An 18940-nucleotide genomic window follows, 5' to 3' on the forward strand; every position below is an offset into this window, starting at 1 on the left:
CTTCCTTTCTTCCGGCAAATCCCATGCCTGCACCACTGTAATGTTCTTCTTTGCTGCCCTTCCCTCCATTACGTCTGCACCTCTTCCTATTTCTCTTTCATTCCCACCTGCTACTTCAGTTCTTTACAAGATAGTCCCTACTTTGTGCTCTGTGACGTTATTATTTATACAGTAATGTACAGGCTTTTTCAGCAGCAATCAGGGGAATTAATGGTGACACAGAGCATAGATGTCATCACTGCTCAGGACAACATGTAGCTGTTTGACTTGTGGAGAACATGGGAGCAATGTTTGCGCAGTATCCTGTCACATGGTTGGCATTTACCATTTCGACATTCATAATGTCAACACTAGAATGTCGACAGGGTTCGACTTATCGACAGCCAGCAGGTCGACATCTTCAGAGCATCAACATGATCACAATGTCGACATCTTAAATGGCGGAATGTGAAATGTCGACATGCTCAGAATGTTGCCGATTAGGGTTAGACTGCGGGGGATGGTTATGGTTAGGCTACAGGGAGTGGGGGTGGTAAGGGTTAGTCACTAGGGGAAATGATAGAGGTAGGGATTAGGGATGGGGTAGGCATACTTACCAGAACACTGATGCATTAGATCACTCCTCCAGGACTGATGTTCAAATGACCACTCAGGGCTATAAGAAGATGCTGGGGACGCCGCTGCCGCAGGGTCCAGGGGAGTAACCGCTAGGCCACCAGGGATGTTAGGTAGACATTATATCATGTCGACATGTCATCTGTGTAGATATAATGAATGATGACATGGTCACTGTCTGCATGTTGACATTTTGTCTATCTTGACATTCTCCTGTCGACCTAATGCATGTTGACATGAGAACTGTGACCTTTGTTCCGTCTCCAGAAATCTAGAACCTTGAACTCTATTTATTTATTTATTGAATAGAATTTGGCTAATGTTGCAATCTATCTGGATTTCTGCAGTAAAGCTCAATGGAAGAGGACTGATTGAATGATTGTATTGAATCTGGGAAGATAGGGAGACTGTATTAAGGATGGACAACCCCTAGTAACGTGAATAGCTTCCTAGGGCCGTAACTAAGGGTGTGCAAGCAGTACAGCCACACAGAGGCCTATGGGTGACACTGTCGCTGCCTCACAGCCCCTGCATCTGGCTAGTAGGGTGCCATGGAACTACAACCTGCAGCCAGAATCACTGCTGCTGCCAGGACGCTGTAGGCATGCACACCGCAGCCTGGACAGCCCCCCGGAGCATCCTGAGTATGCTCCGAGAAGTGCACCAAGGTTAGGTTTGTGTGTGTGAAGCGTATGTTTTTGATACCTGCACAAGACTGGAAGAAAGGAAATATAGATTTAGATAATCATCATTGTTTATATGTAATGTACCACAAACCCCCATAGTTTGCCACTTGAGTGTGGAGGACATGGGTGTACTTGATTTCTCATTGTGTTAAAGGTGCCCATACATCAGTGACGGATCGCCGCGATCCCCAGGTGCCTGGTCGGAGGATCGGTGAAATCCAACATGTTGGATTTCACAGATTTGCCGAACACGATCAGAATATAATCGTTACTTGCAAATCTTTGAAATTTAACACGGTGGAGTTCACCAATCCTGCGACGGATCGCGGAACATCGATGGCCACCCAGGAGCGTATCTATAATGGGTGCACACCTTGCATCCATAATATTACTTACCTCTCCGGAGTCCCACGTCGGCGCGGGGGTCCAACGCTGTAAAACGACTGGAAAATGGCCGTGGCGGCCATTTGCCCATCATTTGCGCATGCGCAGTACAGGGAAAATGGCCGCCGTGTCCATTATCCCGGTGACCTGTGCATACACTATATACTCTGGGCACACTCTAGTGCCCAGAGTCTATATAACTCCGGAGCTGGCCACGTACAGCTCAGTGCGCTGTCGGCTGTCGGGCGGATAGGAGAGGGCCCGTGTCGGAGAATGCACACGCGCCCCCTCCTCTCTAGAAATTCCCCTGTGGCCACCTATCGGCATTTCGGATCCGACCGCAGGATCGCACAATCCGATGGCACGTGTATGGGGGCTTTAGTCAATTAGTGCTTAAGCAGGAGGATAAATAGGGAATTGTGTGTTGGCTGGTCACTAGGGAGATGACCTTTGTGACAGGGCCGTGGGATTCTCTTTAAAACTGCTGGATGTGAACTTGCTGCTGCTGTCTTTGCCATCCTGATAACCTGAAATAAAGTACAGCAAAGAGGTTCTGCAATCCTGTGGACACATTGTATGACTACCACAACTTTTACATTGGTTAACAAAGGAGGTGCAGAAGTGAGACACATGGTAGAGGTGGTCCTGGTAGAGAGCTTACAGGTAGATCTACTGTAAGTAATTGCAAATGGCAATGTGTACAGGACCAAAAACATTTACTGATCCCCACCGACATCTGATCAGAATCTTTGACAAGTCGAGACTTCATGAAACTTTGGCTGGGCAATAATCTTTGATAATATCTGACAATCTTTGATAAAAGCTGACAATGTTTGACCACTGTAATTTTGCTCCATGGGATATGGCACTAAAATGTGTCCTGGTGAGTACTGTACGTAGCAGCCGAATAGATACTGTTGTTTGTTTATGAGCACATTACAGTTGTTTGTTTATGGGCATATTAAGCGATAGGCAGAATCCCGACACTCACAATACCGGCGGCAAGATTCCGACGTGTCAGAAGGCCGACAACTTCTAACGGTAAGTATGTGGGTTAAGGTTAGGCTGTGGGAGGGGCGGGTTAGGGTTAGGCTGCGGGGGTGTAGAGGGTTAGGGTTAAGCTGCGGGAGGGGAGGGTTAGGCGGGGGGGTCAGTTAGGGTTAGGCTGCGTTTGGAGGGGTGGGTTAGGATTACGGTAAGGGTTAGGGTTAGCGTGAAAATACTTACCAAAATTCGTCTGCATTTTCACTATCGGGATACCGCTGCCAGCATTCTGACTGCCGAACCCAGCCCAAACCTGTACGAGAATATACAATACAGAGGACATCTGCCCTAAAGTCTTTCTTGTTACATGATCTTACACTTCTGCAGCTGTTATGTTATGTAACTTTACATCCAGGTAAATATTCAGAAATAGAATGTTGAGCAGAAACTTTGCCTTCAAGGTGCCAACCGGTTTGGGAACAGATTCAATTCTAATTTGTTCCAGTTTGCAGAAAGACAGGGAATGTGTGCTGCAGGCACTGGGAGAGGTTCCAAGAATTTTTTTGTTTTGTTGTTTGTGACTAACAGGAAACAATCGCCGTGCCTTCATATTGCCAGGCCTGTGAGCAGAACGTTACGCCTGGAAGGGTAGGTGTGCCACTTTCTACTATTTCCATTGCTGTCTCTAAATTGTTCTTCCCCACATCTGTATTATGTATTCATTTCATCTGGCTGTGTGCTTGTGCCAACATTGTTCTTCGCCTATATTGCATATATCAGTATGATGTTTCATGTTGTACAGTCATCTCACTGTTGTGTAGATCGGGAGAACTCTGTAGTAGTAGGGTGTACCAACATTTCTTGGGTGACCGACAAGGTATGCAGTCGGGAAACTGGCTGCATTAATACCGACAGCCGGCTTCCCGGTTGCTTTATCCCGGCGTGGGATAAATGACCGGCGTCTATATCTAGACACCTGTCATTTACCTGACGCCGGGAAACCGGCGCCCGGCATCCCGATCGAAGGGATGCCGGGCGCTGCGAGTGGACAGCCGCGGGGGGGAGGATTAGGTTTAGGGCACCCGGGGGGGACTTAGGGTTAGGCACCTCCCTGGGAGGGCTAGGGTTAGACTAGGGGAAGGGGGGGTTAGGATTAGGCACCCCCGGGGGGAGGTTAGGGTTAGGCACCCCCCCGGGGGACTTTAGGCAGCGGGGAAGGGGGGGGTTAGGGTTAGGCACTTAGAGGGGGGATTAGGGATAGAGTTAGGCACCCCTAAGGAGGGTTAGGGGTTAGGTTAGGTTAGTTTATACTTACCTTAGGGATGATCGGGATTTCCAGCGCTGTCGGCCTTCCGCTGCCGGGCTCTGCTGATCTGTCGGGCTGCCGCTGCCGAAAATCGAACTGCCAGCCATGCGGCAGCCGGGATTCCATACCGATTCCACTGACAAAGCTCCAAAAAAACAATCTTTGCATGCTACAAAGATGGGACATGTGCATTACTATGTATAGAGGTACAGAGCTGCACTCATAAACCTATCATGTGCATTACTATGTATAGAGGTATAGAGCTGTCCTCATACACCTATCCTGTGCATCCAGGCTGGGGGTAAAGCCCAGCACTCCGCAACTGGCTGGGCTTCCCCCAGCCCCCTCCCGTCTGTGAATGGTTGCCGGGCGCATGCGCGCGGCATCCATTCACACTCCGGGGGTCCGGCACCGCCACACAGCTGCGGCAGTGGGGGTCCCCAGCCTCTCGATTTGAGCACCCGCGGGTCACTTCGGCCCACGGGTGGAATAGCGGGACAGTTCTGTCCCGCTGAAATCTGGATGCTGGAGAGGGGTACGCCTTCTACGGATGGCACCCCTGTGCGACCGCACTGGTCGAACACCCCTAGAGCCGGCCCTGTGTGCATTGCTATGTATAGAGGTACAGAGCTGTCCTCATACACTTATCATGTGCATTACTATGTACTATGTATAGAGGTACAGAGCTGTCCTCATACACTTATCCTATTTGTACCCTATGGCATGAGATGCCGGGCGCTATTCCTGTGCTGAGCACTGTTTCCTCAATTTTTCTTCTTTTCTTCAATTTTCCATCTTAGGGCCTGATTCAGCAAGGGTACGCAATGGCGATTATGTATGCAGATTGAGTGACTGTTTGCCATCGCGCATACGTATAAGCCGCAGTGCACGTGCGCAGCAATCGCATTGCGATTATGCACACAGAGAAATCCATCGCAAAGTGAGTGACAGGCTGTCAGCATTTGGGGGTGGTGACGGGGGGGTAGTCGGAAGAACGCAGGCGTGTCTGTTCGTTGGAAAGCTGGCGTGCATAAATTAGCCACTGCGATTGCATACGCAACATGAGAGCTCTCTGCATGCGAGTAGACTTGTAGTGTCTTTGGCTGGTCAGACTTGTTGCAAATGCTGCGTGACTGGCCGATGTGCGTCGATAGTACCGATGTTTGCACAGTAGAGTGACATTGGACAGGTATGAGAAAGCAGCAGTTGGCGTCTCTATGCTGGCTGAGCCGTGGCAGGCATTAGCTTATTTTCGCAGCTGCATTCGCATTAGCGTATGCTGCTGATTCAGGCCCTTAGTTTGCTTCTAGTGTACTAGTACAGTAACCCATTCCCCGTAATAACCGTTTCTCCTGTATATTTAGTTGTCCCGTGTACTTAGTTGTAACAAGTTAATGGGGGGATAAGATTTTTTTACATTTTAACTTTGCAGGGTGTTCCCTTTTAAGGCGGTGTGCCCTTATCAAGGCACATTGCCAATTTTGTAGTAACATTTATAGAACCACTTTGGTACTAGCGTTCGCTAAACATATCAGTGTGTGTTACATGCTGTGCAGTCTCAGCATATACTAGTTATTAAAACCCTCAACATATTAATGTTCATAACATATTTCTGTTTTATTTGAAACATTTACATACAGCAGAACCTAATGTATACAGATTTAGAGCAGGTTTGAGGGTTTTCTTTTTTAACCTACCATACAGAACAATGGATGTGATACTGAGACTCGGGCTGGGAATGCTTGGTCTGCCGGTATATACAGTCATAAGGGCCTAGGGCTCAATCCAATTAGGTGTGAGTAGCGAGTTTGTTTCTTGAAACTCGCACACTTCGCAGCGAAACGCGCTCCCGAGAAGTCTCCAATCCAATTAAAAATGCCTATTCGCACTACTCGCAGCGGAGGGGTGCGACTTGACTGCCAAATGAGATTTGAGAGAAGTGCATGAAAAAGTGGGGAGACCTATCCTGGACCTCCAAAAATGGATAATTTCGTTAGCAGGACCCTATAGAAGGCTGTCTGTGGGCATTAGGAAGGTAATGTAGGTGTTTAAATGGTGTCAAATGGCTGATTTGTGTTTTTTTTTTAAATGTAATAAAATTATAAAAAACAAACTTTTTTCGTTTAATCTCGAACGAATTAAATGAAAAAATGCAAAACATTTAAACTAGGAAAAAGGATAATTTTGGGGTACTTTGAGGGCACCTTGAAAAATAAAAAAAATTTTATAAAAACAATTATTTTTCTACTAAAAAATTATTGTAATTAAATTTCGGGTGCATAAACTAATGAAAATGTTGATTTTGGCGTAATTAGAGGACATTTAAATTTTTTACCCCCAAAAAGTGACATGTAATTATAGGACTAATTAAGCTAATTGGAAACTTCCAATTGCCTAATTAGTCATTGGGGGAGGGGTGTCCAAGGGGTTCAGCACAGTGTCCCGACATTTCAACCATAAAATATAGATTTTCTTTTCCATCTCTCACCCTCAGGGAGGTGCGAGTGGAAAATTGCGAATTGGATTGCAAAATGAATTCACTATGCGAATTAGAAGTGAAAATAGCAACTCGCAATTTGCACCTAATGGGATTGACCCCCTAGAGTTGATGTCCAATAAAAAAGTAGAGCTGAAATTGCCATCCTTTCCAGATCGAGCCCAGTTCTCTTGCACAAATGTTGCATTCGAGAACCCCTGGGTTGTATATAATCACACAGTAGTGACCCCAAGACTGTTGGTGGAAGTTCTCCACACATCTAGGCTTATATATATATATATATATATATATATAAATATTTATATTAATTTTTTTAAGCAGAGCCCTCTATTGACTATTCACAATGTTTGCGGCTAAGCACAAACTGAAATGTGCCTGGGAAACATTTTTGAATTTTGCTGCCTACGGTATGTAGAGTTAGCCGCACTTGTGAAATGTGACCGCCTCTGTGTGGGTAGCAAAAGCACTACCCTCCCCTTGGAGCAGATGCCACAGGAGTGGAGGTGCGGCTTCACTGTGAGTACAAAAACACAGTACACAATTCATATACATTATAGTAAGTGGCTGGACAATGTAGATAATGTAGATAAGTGCCCAAGTTGCATGCAGCCTGTTATCAAAAAATTGAACAAGACGCAAATGTAAACTTTTAACACGATAATACACAGATTAGAAGCCTTTACGTTTTCAGAGTAGGAAATATGCTTTATTTTTTTATATTTTTATTTAAAAAATAAAAATGTGTTCAGTACACTGCATTCCTGCTATTAGATGGCACCCTCGGCACAGTAAATTTGCATAATTGGTGTAATTGGTGTATCTTATGTAAATTTGCATAATTGGTGTATCTCATACACACTGAACAACCATCATCTGGCTACTGGGTGTGTCGCGCCCGCTCCCTGCGGCCTCTGCTGCGCCGTACACACCGCACGATGGACTGATATATCTGCAGATATATCTGTCCATCGGCTGTGCAGCAGAGCTGACGCAATATGTCTGAATGACATCGTTCACAGACAAATCGCTGGTGCACACTGGCCGACGGGTACCCAACATGTTGGCCGATCAATTGCTCGGCCAATATATCTGCCAGTGTGTACCCAGCATAAGACTTGCTTGGCGAATCAGATGTGGCCAGTGGCTGTCATAATCATCTGTTTGCAATTTGCACCAGGGGACAAGTACATGAAGACATGAGGGCGTGGGATACATTTTGCATCGACTCAGCCTTATTGTACTTTGATCACGTCAACATGCCCCCTTAAATGCGCCGATTACCCTTGGCGCCGAGAGCTCTAAGTGCAAAATGCGTACGAGTCGCCAGATCAACAGATGCACATTATTAAAAAATAGCAAGTCACCAGGAGGAAAGAACGCTGCAACTTGCTTTGATGGCCAACTCTAAACGGGTCCTAAGGATTTATATTTCTGTTTGTCCTTCAGCTCTAAGCCAGAAAGTGCCAGGCTACTGTTGTAAAGTCAACAGTTTCTCCTTGTAGGAAAGATGTTTACAAGTATCCTGCTAGTCACTGTAAGCTGGGTACACACTGACAGATATATTGGCCGAACAATTGATCGGCCAATATATCTGTGCATGTCGGCCAGTGTGTACTCGGCCAGTGTGAACGACTTAGTTCACAGACATATCGCATTGGCTGTGCTGCACGGGCGATGGAAAGATATATCTGCAGACATATCTTTCCATTGGCCAGTGTGTACGGGTGGTCTACAGACTGCCTGTACACATACAGCGGCAGCCGAGGGGAGGAGGGAGGGGCACGCCCCCGACCTGCCTGCCGGGACCCGCGGGTAGAAGCAGATGATGGCTGTACAGTGTATGAACGACCATCATCTGCAGATGTAGCTGTGTAGTGTGTACCCAGCATTAGAGTGTATCAGTGACTGAATTTTTATTTTATTTTATTTTAATTAGTATTGCACAAAGGAGGTCTAGACATGGAACAATTAAAAAACAGAATATAACAAATACCAAGTGGTAATAACTCAAACCAATATAGTCATAAAACATAAAGTAAAATAAAGTAAAATATGATCCGTGTTTACCATTAAGTAAGAATGTATTAAATAGTAATGATTAAGTCCCTCTCAGATGTGTTTCCCGGAACCAGTTAAACCCACAGAGAGTCGCTCAGCCACAGCACAAAGGGACGGCTGTCTGTATTATCTTGCCACATGCGGCACAATTTGTCATCTTACAAGCACTTAGTGCAGGTCTTTGAAGGATAAAATGGCCGGATTACTGCTATTGCAATATATGAAATATAAATGGCACACAGACCCTTCCTATAAAGAAGAGAGAGAGCAAGCTTGTCATCTGCTAGTGCTATCGCTCTCCAGTGGAAATTAAAAGCAGCATAAAGCATGCATGTATAATTCATGGGTCACCTCACAGGTCACTATGGAAATGATGTGCAGGACATTAGCGATAATTACTATCTTAAAATATATATTTTTCCTTTACTATTTATTAATTTGGAAATGTATGGGCGTACAAATATAGACCCAGCTTAATACAGGTATATCTTACTATTTATTACTTGTTAGGATTTTATACAGTAAATGTAATAGAGATGAGGATCAAATTAATAAACACACTTGTAATAGTACTAAGGCTTCGAGATTTCCGTACGGCAGCCTATATCCTAGCTTATACTAATGCAGGAACTGCCCGGCTATACCGAACATCAATGCTGGTCTTTGTTGGACCAATGACACTTTTTTTTAACTGTTTATCAATTGCACTTTAAAATAACTCCAGTCAAAATGATTATTGCAACATGAACACCGCTCCCTTTAAATAACAGAATTGTGGGCACGAGTTTCTGCGATTGCCAGTTGCAAGGTTTAAAGCAGCAGTATTTTTAAAGGCAAAACAAACCATGGTTTTTACATAGTGCTGCGCATTAAAGGAAGGTTGGCTGCTTTCTTTCTGTGCTTCAGTTAGCACACTTAAGGTGCGTACACACAAGACAATATTTTGCACGATTTGCCCAATTTCGACGCATCGAAACAGCAAATCGTGTATTATATGTCCACTCACGATAACGAAGCCAATGCGTGTACCTGCGGGTCGTCCATCGCATCTTCAGATCTTACCTACAGCAGGCAAGATCTGCCAATCTCGTACACGACGCACTGGAAATCATTAAGGATGCACGATATATCGTTGGTCAGATTGGACACTTTTTAGCTCCATATTGTGTCCTGGAGCGCTGGGGAGCTGCCGGGGAGTGTTCTAGGAAAATCGCTCATGATATCGCATCGTGAGCTCATCGGCTAGTGTGGACGCACCTTTAGCAGGGCACAGTCACTGGTTTTCTTGGCAGCAGCCAGAAGCAGATTTTCTCAGAATTCAGCAGTAGTAAAAAGAACTGTCCACAATCATTTTCCTGCACATACATGTCTGCCGGCTCATGATTGGTTACTCTGCATTCCTTCACTTACTCATAAAGTGTTGTAAATATAGGGTTTTACTGCTATACTGTGACCACTTATGTGTATTTGTCCCTAGGGCTAAAAATGTCCAGCCTTCCTATGCCCTTTACACAGTAATATGCAGTTTCTCAAAGAGTGTCATGTTGCAACTGAACTGGTTTAATTTATAAATGTCTCCTGTCTTACTCTTATTCCGGTCACAACAGTCCCGATTTATGTTATTGAAAGGGAGTGGGGGGATGCAAGACTAGGGGTAGACGTTCTCTGAGAGGGAGTGGGGGGATGCAAAGACTAGGGGTAGAAGTGCCCTGAGAGGGAGTGGGGGGATGCAAAGACTAGGGGTAGAAGTGCCCTGAGAGGGAGTGGGGGGATGCAAAGACCAGGGGTAGGTGCCCTGAGAGGGAGTGGGGGGATGTAAGACTAGGGGTAGAAGTGCCCTGAGAAGGAGTGGGGGGATGCAAAGACTAGGGGTAGAAGTGGTCTGAGAGGGAGTGGGGGGATGCAAAGACTAGGGGTAGAAGTGCTCTGAGAGAGAGTGGGGGGATGCAAAGACTAGGGGTAGAAGTGCCCTGAGAGGGAGTGGGGGGATGCAAGACTAGGGGTAGAAGTGCCCTGAGAGGGAGTGGGGGGATGCAAGACTAGGGGTAGAAGTGCTCTGAGAGAGAGTGGGGTATGCAAGACTAGGGGTAGAAGTGCTCTGAGAGAGAGTGGGGGGATGCAAAGACTAGGGGTAGAAGTGCCATAAGAGGGAGTGGGGGGATACAAGACTAGGGGTAGAAGTGCCCTGAGAGGGAGTGGGGGGATGCAAATACTGGGGGTAGAAGTGCTCTGAGAGAGAGTGGGGGGATGCAAATACTGGGGGTAGAAGTGCTCTCAAAGGGAGTGGGGATGCAAAGACTAGGGGTAGAAGTGCTCTGAGAGGGAGTGGGGGGATGCAAAGACTAGGGGTAGAGATGCTCGGAGAGGGAGTGGGGGGATGCAAGACTGGGGTAGAAATGCTCTGAGAGAGAGTGGGGAGATGCAAAGACTAGGGGTAGAAATGCTCTGAGAGGGAGTGGGGGGATGCAAGACTAGGGGTAGAAGTGCTCTGAGAGGGAGTGGGAGGATGCAAATACTGGGGGTAGAAGTGCTCTGAGAGAGAGTGGGGGGATGCAAGACTAGGGGTAGAGATGCTCGGAGAGGGAGTGGGGGGATGCAAGACTGGGGTAGAAATGCTCTGAGAGAGAGTGGGGAGATGCTAAGACTAGGGGTAGAAATGCTCTGAGAGGGAGTGGGGGGATGCAAGACTAGGGGTAGAAGTGCTCTGAGAGGCAGTGGGGGGATGCAAGACCAGGAGTAGAAGTGCCCTGAGAGGGAGTGGGGGGATGCAAGACTAGGGGTAGAAGTGCCCTGAGAGGGAGTGGGGGGATGCAAAGACTAGGGGTAGAAGTGCCCTGAGAGGGAGTGGGGGGATACAAGACTAGGGGTAGAAGTGCCCTGAGAGGGAGTGGGGGGAGCAAGACTATGGGTAGAAGTGCTCTGAGAGAGAGTGGGGAGATGCAAATACTGGGGGTAGAAGTGCTCTCAAAGGGAGTGGGGATGCAAAGACTAGGGTAGAAGTGCTCTAAGAAGGAGTGGGAGAATGCAAGACTAGGGGTAGAGATGCTCTGAGAGGGAGTGGGGGGATGCAAGACTGGGGTAGAAATGCTCTGAGAGAGAGTGGGGAGATGCAAAGACTAGGGGTAGAAATGCTCTGAGAGAGAGTGGGGAGATGCAAAGACTAGGGGTAGAAATGCTCTGAGAGGGAGTGGGGGGATGCAAGACTAGGGGTAGAAGTGCTCTGAGGGGCAGTGGGGGAATGCAAGACCAGGGGTAGAAGTGCCCTGAGAGGGAGTGGGGTGATGCAAGACTAGGGGTAGAAGTGCTCTGAGAGGCAGTGGGGGGATGCAAGACCAGGGGTAGAAGTGCCCTGAGAGGGAGTGGGGGGATGCAAGACTAGGGGTAGCAGTGCCCTGAGAGGGAGTGGGGGGATGCAAGACTAGGGGTAGAAGTGCCCTGAGAGGGAGTGGGGGGATGCAAAGACTAGGTGTAGAAGTGCTCTGAGAGGGAGTGGGGGATGCAAGACTAGGGGTAGACGTGCTCTAAAAGGGAATGCAGAAGCAAAACTATGGGTTGACATGCTCTGAAAGGGAGTGGGGAGATGCAAAGACTAGGGGTAGAAGTGCCCTGAGAGGGAGTGGGGGGAAGCAAAGACTAGGGGTAGAAGTGCTCTGAGAGGGAGTGGGGATGCAAGACTAGGGGTAGAAGTGCTCTGAGAGGGAATGGGGGGATGCAAGACTAGGGGTAGAAGTGCTCTGAGAGGGAGTGGGGATGCAAGACTAGGGGTAGAAGTGCTCAGAGAGGGAGTGGGGGGATGCAAAGACTAGGGGTAGAAGTGCCGTGAGAGGGAGTGGGTTAGATGCAAAGACTAGGGGTAGAAGTGCCCTGAGATGGAGTGGGGGGATGCAAAGACTAGGCGTAGAAGTGCCCTGAGAGGGAGTGGGGGGATGCAAGACTAGGGGTAGAAGTGCTCTGAGAGGGAGTGGGGGGATGCAAGACTAGGGGTAGAAGTGCCCTGAGAGGGAGTGGGGGGATGCAAGATTAGGGGTAGAAGTGCCCTGAGAGGGAATGGGGGGATGCAAAGACTAGGGGTAGAAGTGCTCTGAGAGAGAGTGGGGGGATGCAAAGACTAGGGGTAGAAGTGCTCTGAGAGAGAGTGGGGGGATGCAAAGACTAGGGGTAGAAGTGCCCTGAGAGAAGTGGGGGGATGCAAGACCAGGGGTAGAAGTGCCCTGAGAGGGAGTGGGGGGATGCAAAGACTAGGGGTAGAAATGCTCTGAGAGAGAGTTGGGGGATGCAAAGACTAGGGGTAGAAGTGCTCTGAGAGGGAGTGGGGGGCTGCAAAAACTAGGGGTAGAAGTGCGCTGAGACGAAGTGGGGATGCAAGACTAGGGGTAGAAGTGCGCTGAGACGAAGTGGGGATGCAAGACTAGGGGTAGAAGTGCGCTGAGAGGGAGTGGGGATGCAATACTGGGGGTAGAAATGCTCTGAGAGAGAGTGGGGGGATGCAAAGACTAAGGGTAGAAGTGCTCTGAGAGGGAGTGGGGGGATGCAAGACTAGGGGTAGAAGTGCTCTGAGAGTGAGTGGGGGGATGCAAGACCAGGGGTAGAAGTGCCCTGAGAGGGAGTGGGGGGATGCAAGACTAGGGGTAGAAGTGTCCTCAGAGGGAGTGGGGATGCAAGACTAGGGGTAGAAGTGCCCTGAGAGAGAGTGGGCGGATGCAAGACTAGGGGTTGAAGTGCTCTGAGAGGGAGTGGGGGGATGCAAGACCAGGGGTAAAAGTGCTCTGAGAAGGAGTGGGGGGATGCAAGACTAGGTGTAGAAATGCTCTGAGAGTGAGTGGGGATGCAAAGACCAGGGGTAGAAGTGCTCTCATTGGGAGTGGGGGGATGCAAGACTAGGTGTAGAAGTACTCTGAAAGGAATTGGGGATGCAAAGACTAGGGGTAGCGCATGGGCGTAACTATCGTGGGTGCAAGGAGTGCCATTGCTATGTGTAGCAGAGCTAAGGGAGCCCAGATCCCATTTAATAGAGGTCAACCAAATTCTTGAATTTACTGGGCCTAAAAAAGAGGAAAAGTCAGTGGCAATATCTGTCTCTCAGCAAAGCTCCACATTGCAATAATCCATCTCCCACACTCCTGTTTTATGCTCACAGACACAGCTGAGCTAATCAGTAAACCCGGCATTGTGGCAGAGAAGGCTTTTCCTTGTTATCAGCCTTTATACAGCTAGGTGGCAGGAAATAACCTCCGAGATTAGGACGGTCCCAGAAAGGGACAGTGTGATAATGTACCTAAATTAAGAAGATCTCTACTCAAAGTTGAATTTCCTGCATTAGGATGTATCCTCTCAGGTAGGAGCTATCGGGTCCCTGCCACCTGTTTGGCATAATGTGAACTGTAGATACTGTGTGCCATAATACGTTTTGTGAACACTACAATGTGGCATAAAGTTTTGTGAACTTGAGGAATAATATGAACTGGTTGCACTGTGTGGTATAATGTGAAATAGGGCACTACTATGTGCATAAAATCAACTAGGGCACTATTACTGTGGGGTGCATAAAATGAACAACCACTGTGGAGCTAGGTGTCTCTCTAGAACCATTGGGGAGGGGCCCCTGCAAAATGTTGCTATGGCTCAGAACATTTTGGTTCCGCCCCTGCATGAAGTACTCTGAAGGGAGTGGGGATATAACTCTGTGAGCACAAATTAGGTTTTTATGTAATGGATGGTGAGGGGGGTTTATGAGCTGGAGCACTGACCATCAGCTGGTTGTAGGAAGCAGGGAGAAGCCCAGGCCAAATGGCTGCATGTCGCTGCCCTCAGTTGTGGGGTTGGTGCCTGCACTGCCACCTCTTACTGGCTTGTGGTCGGGGAGATGGAGAAGCCCTTGGCAGTGAGATAGGGGGAGGTGCCACCTAGTAACAGTTATTTCTAGATGACAGCATTGTTACACAAGTTTACTAGAGAATGTTTTTAGGCTGCAATTTGACTTGTTACACAATGACATTTAAAAAAGAAAAAAAATACTTATGATTCCACAAAGTAAGCTGCTAGTGTTCAACATTCATTATGTGGGTGGGCCAGGAAATTGAGCACCTTTCAGTGCTGGTTCTATTCACTAAGAGAAATATTATCCGAGATGAGAAGCAGATGTGCTGTATTTCATCTTCTTTTTTTTGTTTAGCTGCCAATTGACGGCTAAAGTTTGAGCAAGCCCAGTTTAAGTCTTAATATCCTTTCCAACATACCTGAAAGACCAGAGCCTGAACAGGCTTTATATCATGTAGTCATAATTGTTTACAAGTATTGTCCTTGGATACATTACAGCTGAATTGTAATGTGTGGAGTGGATACAATTGAATCAACAGTTTTTTTCTTGTGGTACCTTTGTGCTGTACAGAGATGGCCATTTTCAAGTAGCCCACCTTCTTCAGGCTTCAGGCAAATATATTTTAATAAACCAAGAGAAGGTATGCCCCCCAAAAAATGGCTACCATTCTTCACTAGACAGATGTACTAATTAATAATTGTTTTCCCAAGTGTTTCCTCTACGGTGTCTCGGAATCGGTATGTAATGCCAATCAAATACTGACAGCGGTAGCCCGGCGGGTCGAAATCCAGACAGGTAAAGGTAAGTAACCTAACACTCCACTCTCCCCCCTAACCCTAACCCTCCTTTAGGGGTGCCTAACCCTAACCTCCCCGGTTAGTGCCTAACCCTAATCTCCCCCCAGGGGTCTGTAAATCTAACCCCTCCTCCCCGCACCAGAGACCTAACCCTCCCGGGGGGGTGCCTAACCCTAACCTCCCCCCTAGTGCCTAACCCTAACCGCCCCTTCCCCTAGCCTAGCCCTAACATTCCCCAGGGGGGTGTCTAACGGTAAGTCCACCTGGGGGTCCCTAAAGCTAACCCCCCTATCCCCAGGCTAAGTGTTATACTTACCCATCAGATGATGATTGGGATGGCGGGGGTCGGTCTTCCGGCATCGGGATTAAGATAGGCGTCGGCATTTCGACACCTATCTTAAGTCACTTGTCAGGCAGGATGAGTCGGGATTTAGACCAGCGGCATCGCTTCCGCCGGTCTATTAACTACATCCCCTCTGCCCATAGCTCCTCTAACCTAGTTTCAGGGAATTTGCCACACTCTCTCAAGAGGAGATAAAAAGAGATAATCTGCTATTTCATGAGATTCCTGGTCACTCCTGGAGAGTCGGTAAAAATAGATATTGGTTATAATCTAGGTCAGGGATGGGAAATCTCAGTCCTGGGGGCCATATAAGGCCCCCGGAATAATTAGATCTGGCCCTCGGAGCTTTTTCTGCTAGCCTCATTTTGCTGCTAGCCTCAATCTATGCAGCAGGGCTGCCTGGAGCGTCATTAAGACACTTCAGATGGTCACACCGCTGCCCTTACACCTCCCCGGAGTATCCTCAGGATGCTCGGGCATTGCTGTACTCACCGGCAATTGTGCCCCCACCCCTGTGTGACATCACATGGAGGGGCATGGCCTGTACCAGGCCCGCGAATAATGTTATATGAATCAAAATGGCCCTCGGCAGAAAAAAGGTTCCCCACCCCTGATCTAGGTCAATAATGCCACTCTGCCTTAGAAATCTTAGAAGTAGACTGAAAGGTTGAAGTGAAAGTTACAGGATGGAATGTACTCACCTTTAAAGTTATCTCAAGATGTAAACCCCTTCTAAAGCTGGGTACACACTGACAGATATATTGGCCGATCAATTTTATCATACGCAACGAGTTTTAAAACACATTGAGTATGATAAATGGTGCTCCAGCCAATCAGCTCCCAACTGTCAACTTTCAAACAGATGACAATTAGGAGCTGATTGGCTGGAGCACCATTATCATATGCAACAAGTTTTAAAAGTCGTTGCGTATGATAAAACTCGTTGAAAAATGGACCCCTGTGGCTTTTATAAAATGTGTCCTATATTAATTCTAGCATATTGAAATAAATAAATAAGTGTAATATATTTCAATGAACCTCATATTGATAAACAGGATTACGTTCCCAATGTTATTTTAAGAAAAAAGAAAATAAATACTACACCATAAAAATATAGGAGCGGTTTAGCGATAAGAGATGTTTTTAAATCGGTAGAAACCAGCTTCTGTTTTAACGGGGTCATTTTAGGTTATCTCTGTGATTCAAGTTCACGGGTTCAATTATCACCAGTATATTGATTATTTACAGGGGCTAAGTTATAAAACGCTGCTTGTTTGTTTCATTTTGGAGAATACTTTTATGGAATAATCTGACAGAATGTATTTATCAGCTCTTACAGTGAGTGTCACTCGCTCTTGGTGACCTTTGATATGAATATTGGTTCACCCCACAAAATGCAGTAGGTGACAGGTGCACTAGCAAATTATTGTGATTTTATTTGCTTCTATCAGCCTCGGATATAAGTCTGTGAGCACAAATGACATTTACAGCCCCATTGATGGATGTAATGAGCACATTAGGCAGGCTATAAAGACAAAACAACAATGTAGGTTTCTGTTGCAGATAATGCCAAATATGCCAAATACATCTCCGCTTACTAAACAATGTGTTTGCTTTTCAGATGTGAAGATAATGGCAACGTGATACTGGAAAGCCATGAACAATTCTCTTCATCTGAACCAGAACAGGTAGGCAAAACATATTTTATATATTAAGCAATGAATTAAATAAAAAGATATTGTGCATGTGGTTGGCCCAGTGCCGTAGCTAGACGGCAGTGCGCCCAGTGCAGCACTGCCGCCCCTCTCACTCCCTCTCCGCCCCCCCCCTGAGCGCTAACCCTACCTTCCGGCAACAGGAGGACGGGCGGGATCTTCCGCCAATTTTTCAATGTCCGGCGCGCAACAGCCGGAGGTCTCTATCTGCAGACCTCCGGCACAGAAAATTGTGTGGCCGGTGCCGCTGCAGGATGGCGCCCGGTGCACATGATCCCTCAGCCCCCCCTAGTTGCGGCCATGGGTTGGCCATAAGTGGTTTGTCTGGATGGTGTATATATATATATATATATATATATATATATATATGTAGTCCAAAGGAGCAGCACTCAGGGTCTTGAATCTAATTTGATTCAAGACCCTGAGTGCCGCTCCTTTGGACTATCTCTACATTTACCTGTGCGGGCACCTGGGCAAGCTACATCTGGATCTGGAGAGCCGGGCTTTTCTGCATTGTAAAGGACACTTTGTATGTGAAATGCCTTAGTGTTGTCAATTAATTATTTCAAGAGTATACTGTTATGTTAGTCTGCGTTGTAGTGAATATTGGTTCAGCCCACCAAATACCTATTTCCACCATGAGTCCAGTGAGTATGGCGTCATCGGGGCCCGGAGGTGAGGGGGGCCCAGAAATGCCATGTTCTCCCACTGAATCAGCAGAGCGGTGGACACTTCTAAGAGGCGTATGGGCCGTGCTGGTCTGTGCTGGTCCCCACTCTCTGCTACAAGCTTTGCTATATGGCCCAGTGCCCTCTGGCTTCCACTGTCTGTAGGTCACGAGTACACTTAATACTAACCACCGATATATGGATTTGGCAGGTACAGTAGGAGTACAAGTGGTTTATAGGTCATGCATGATCAAATCAGACCCTTACAGGTCTCTAACACATAGCAGTCAGCTGATTTGTTGAACTAAATCCATTACATAAACAGTGCAGTCAGATTTACAAAGGAATACAAGTCGATTAAAAGTACAAATAAAACATATAATACAAATTGAGTTATATAAAAGTGATACTAACAACATTCACAAACGTATATGCAAAAGATTTGAAGGTTTTATACTGAATATCTCCAATTCTTCCATGGTATGGTAACCTTTACATATAAGATTTAAGTATGTTATTACTAGCAGCTCTTTTACATAAGCCAACCTGATGCAGCGTTAGTTGCCCTTTTAAGGGGACGGAATATGTCAACATCCAATCTTCTATTTTATAACGTGAACATTCCTGTTCTGCAGAAAGCTCCTGTTAGTTGTTATACTAATAATTTGCATTCTTGTAGCTCACTAATCTCTCTAGAGATCTCCAGTTCATTACCCTGTGGCAGATTCATATTTTGTTGTGTTTTGAACAGCATATAATACTTAAATACCATAACAAAAGCACAATGCAGGATGTATTTATGCACCTTAATCCCAGGATGTCTGTAAAGAATCTCCATACCCATAAATAACATATTACAGGAACATGCTTTCTCTCCATAACTATTGAGTAGAGATGATGGTAACTATAATGCATGGTCACACAAACAACCCGTAAGAATATTCATACGTACATTAAGCATGTTTTTTATTTAAAATTGGGACTGGTTTAACCTTGTTTCCTGTCTGAACCCCTTGTAAGAATGCATTTAATTCCTGTTGAAAACAATGTATTGAAAAAAATGGCATTT

At 46.6% G+C, this 18940-nt stretch overlaps 1 protein-coding gene across 1 annotated transcript in view; it reads left to right on the forward strand.

Moving 5' to 3' along the window:
• Positions 1-18940, forward strand: part of CRYBG3 (crystallin beta-gamma domain containing 3) — a 204269-nt gene that overhangs the window by 34700 nt on the left and 150629 nt on the right. Inside the window, exon 2 of the mRNA XM_088481057.1 lies at positions 17110-17176. Coding sequence (XP_088337183.1) covers positions 17110-17176 — 67 coding nt within the window. The remainder of the gene's footprint in view (positions 1-17109; positions 17177-18940) is intronic.

Source organism: Taudactylus pleione, unplaced genomic scaffold (genome assembly GCF_031769625.1).
Source record: "Taudactylus pleione unplaced genomic scaffold, aTauple2 ptg000262l, whole genome shotgun sequence".
NCBI classification, from domain to species: domain Eukaryota; kingdom Metazoa; phylum Chordata; class Amphibia; order Anura; family Myobatrachidae; genus Taudactylus; species Taudactylus pleione.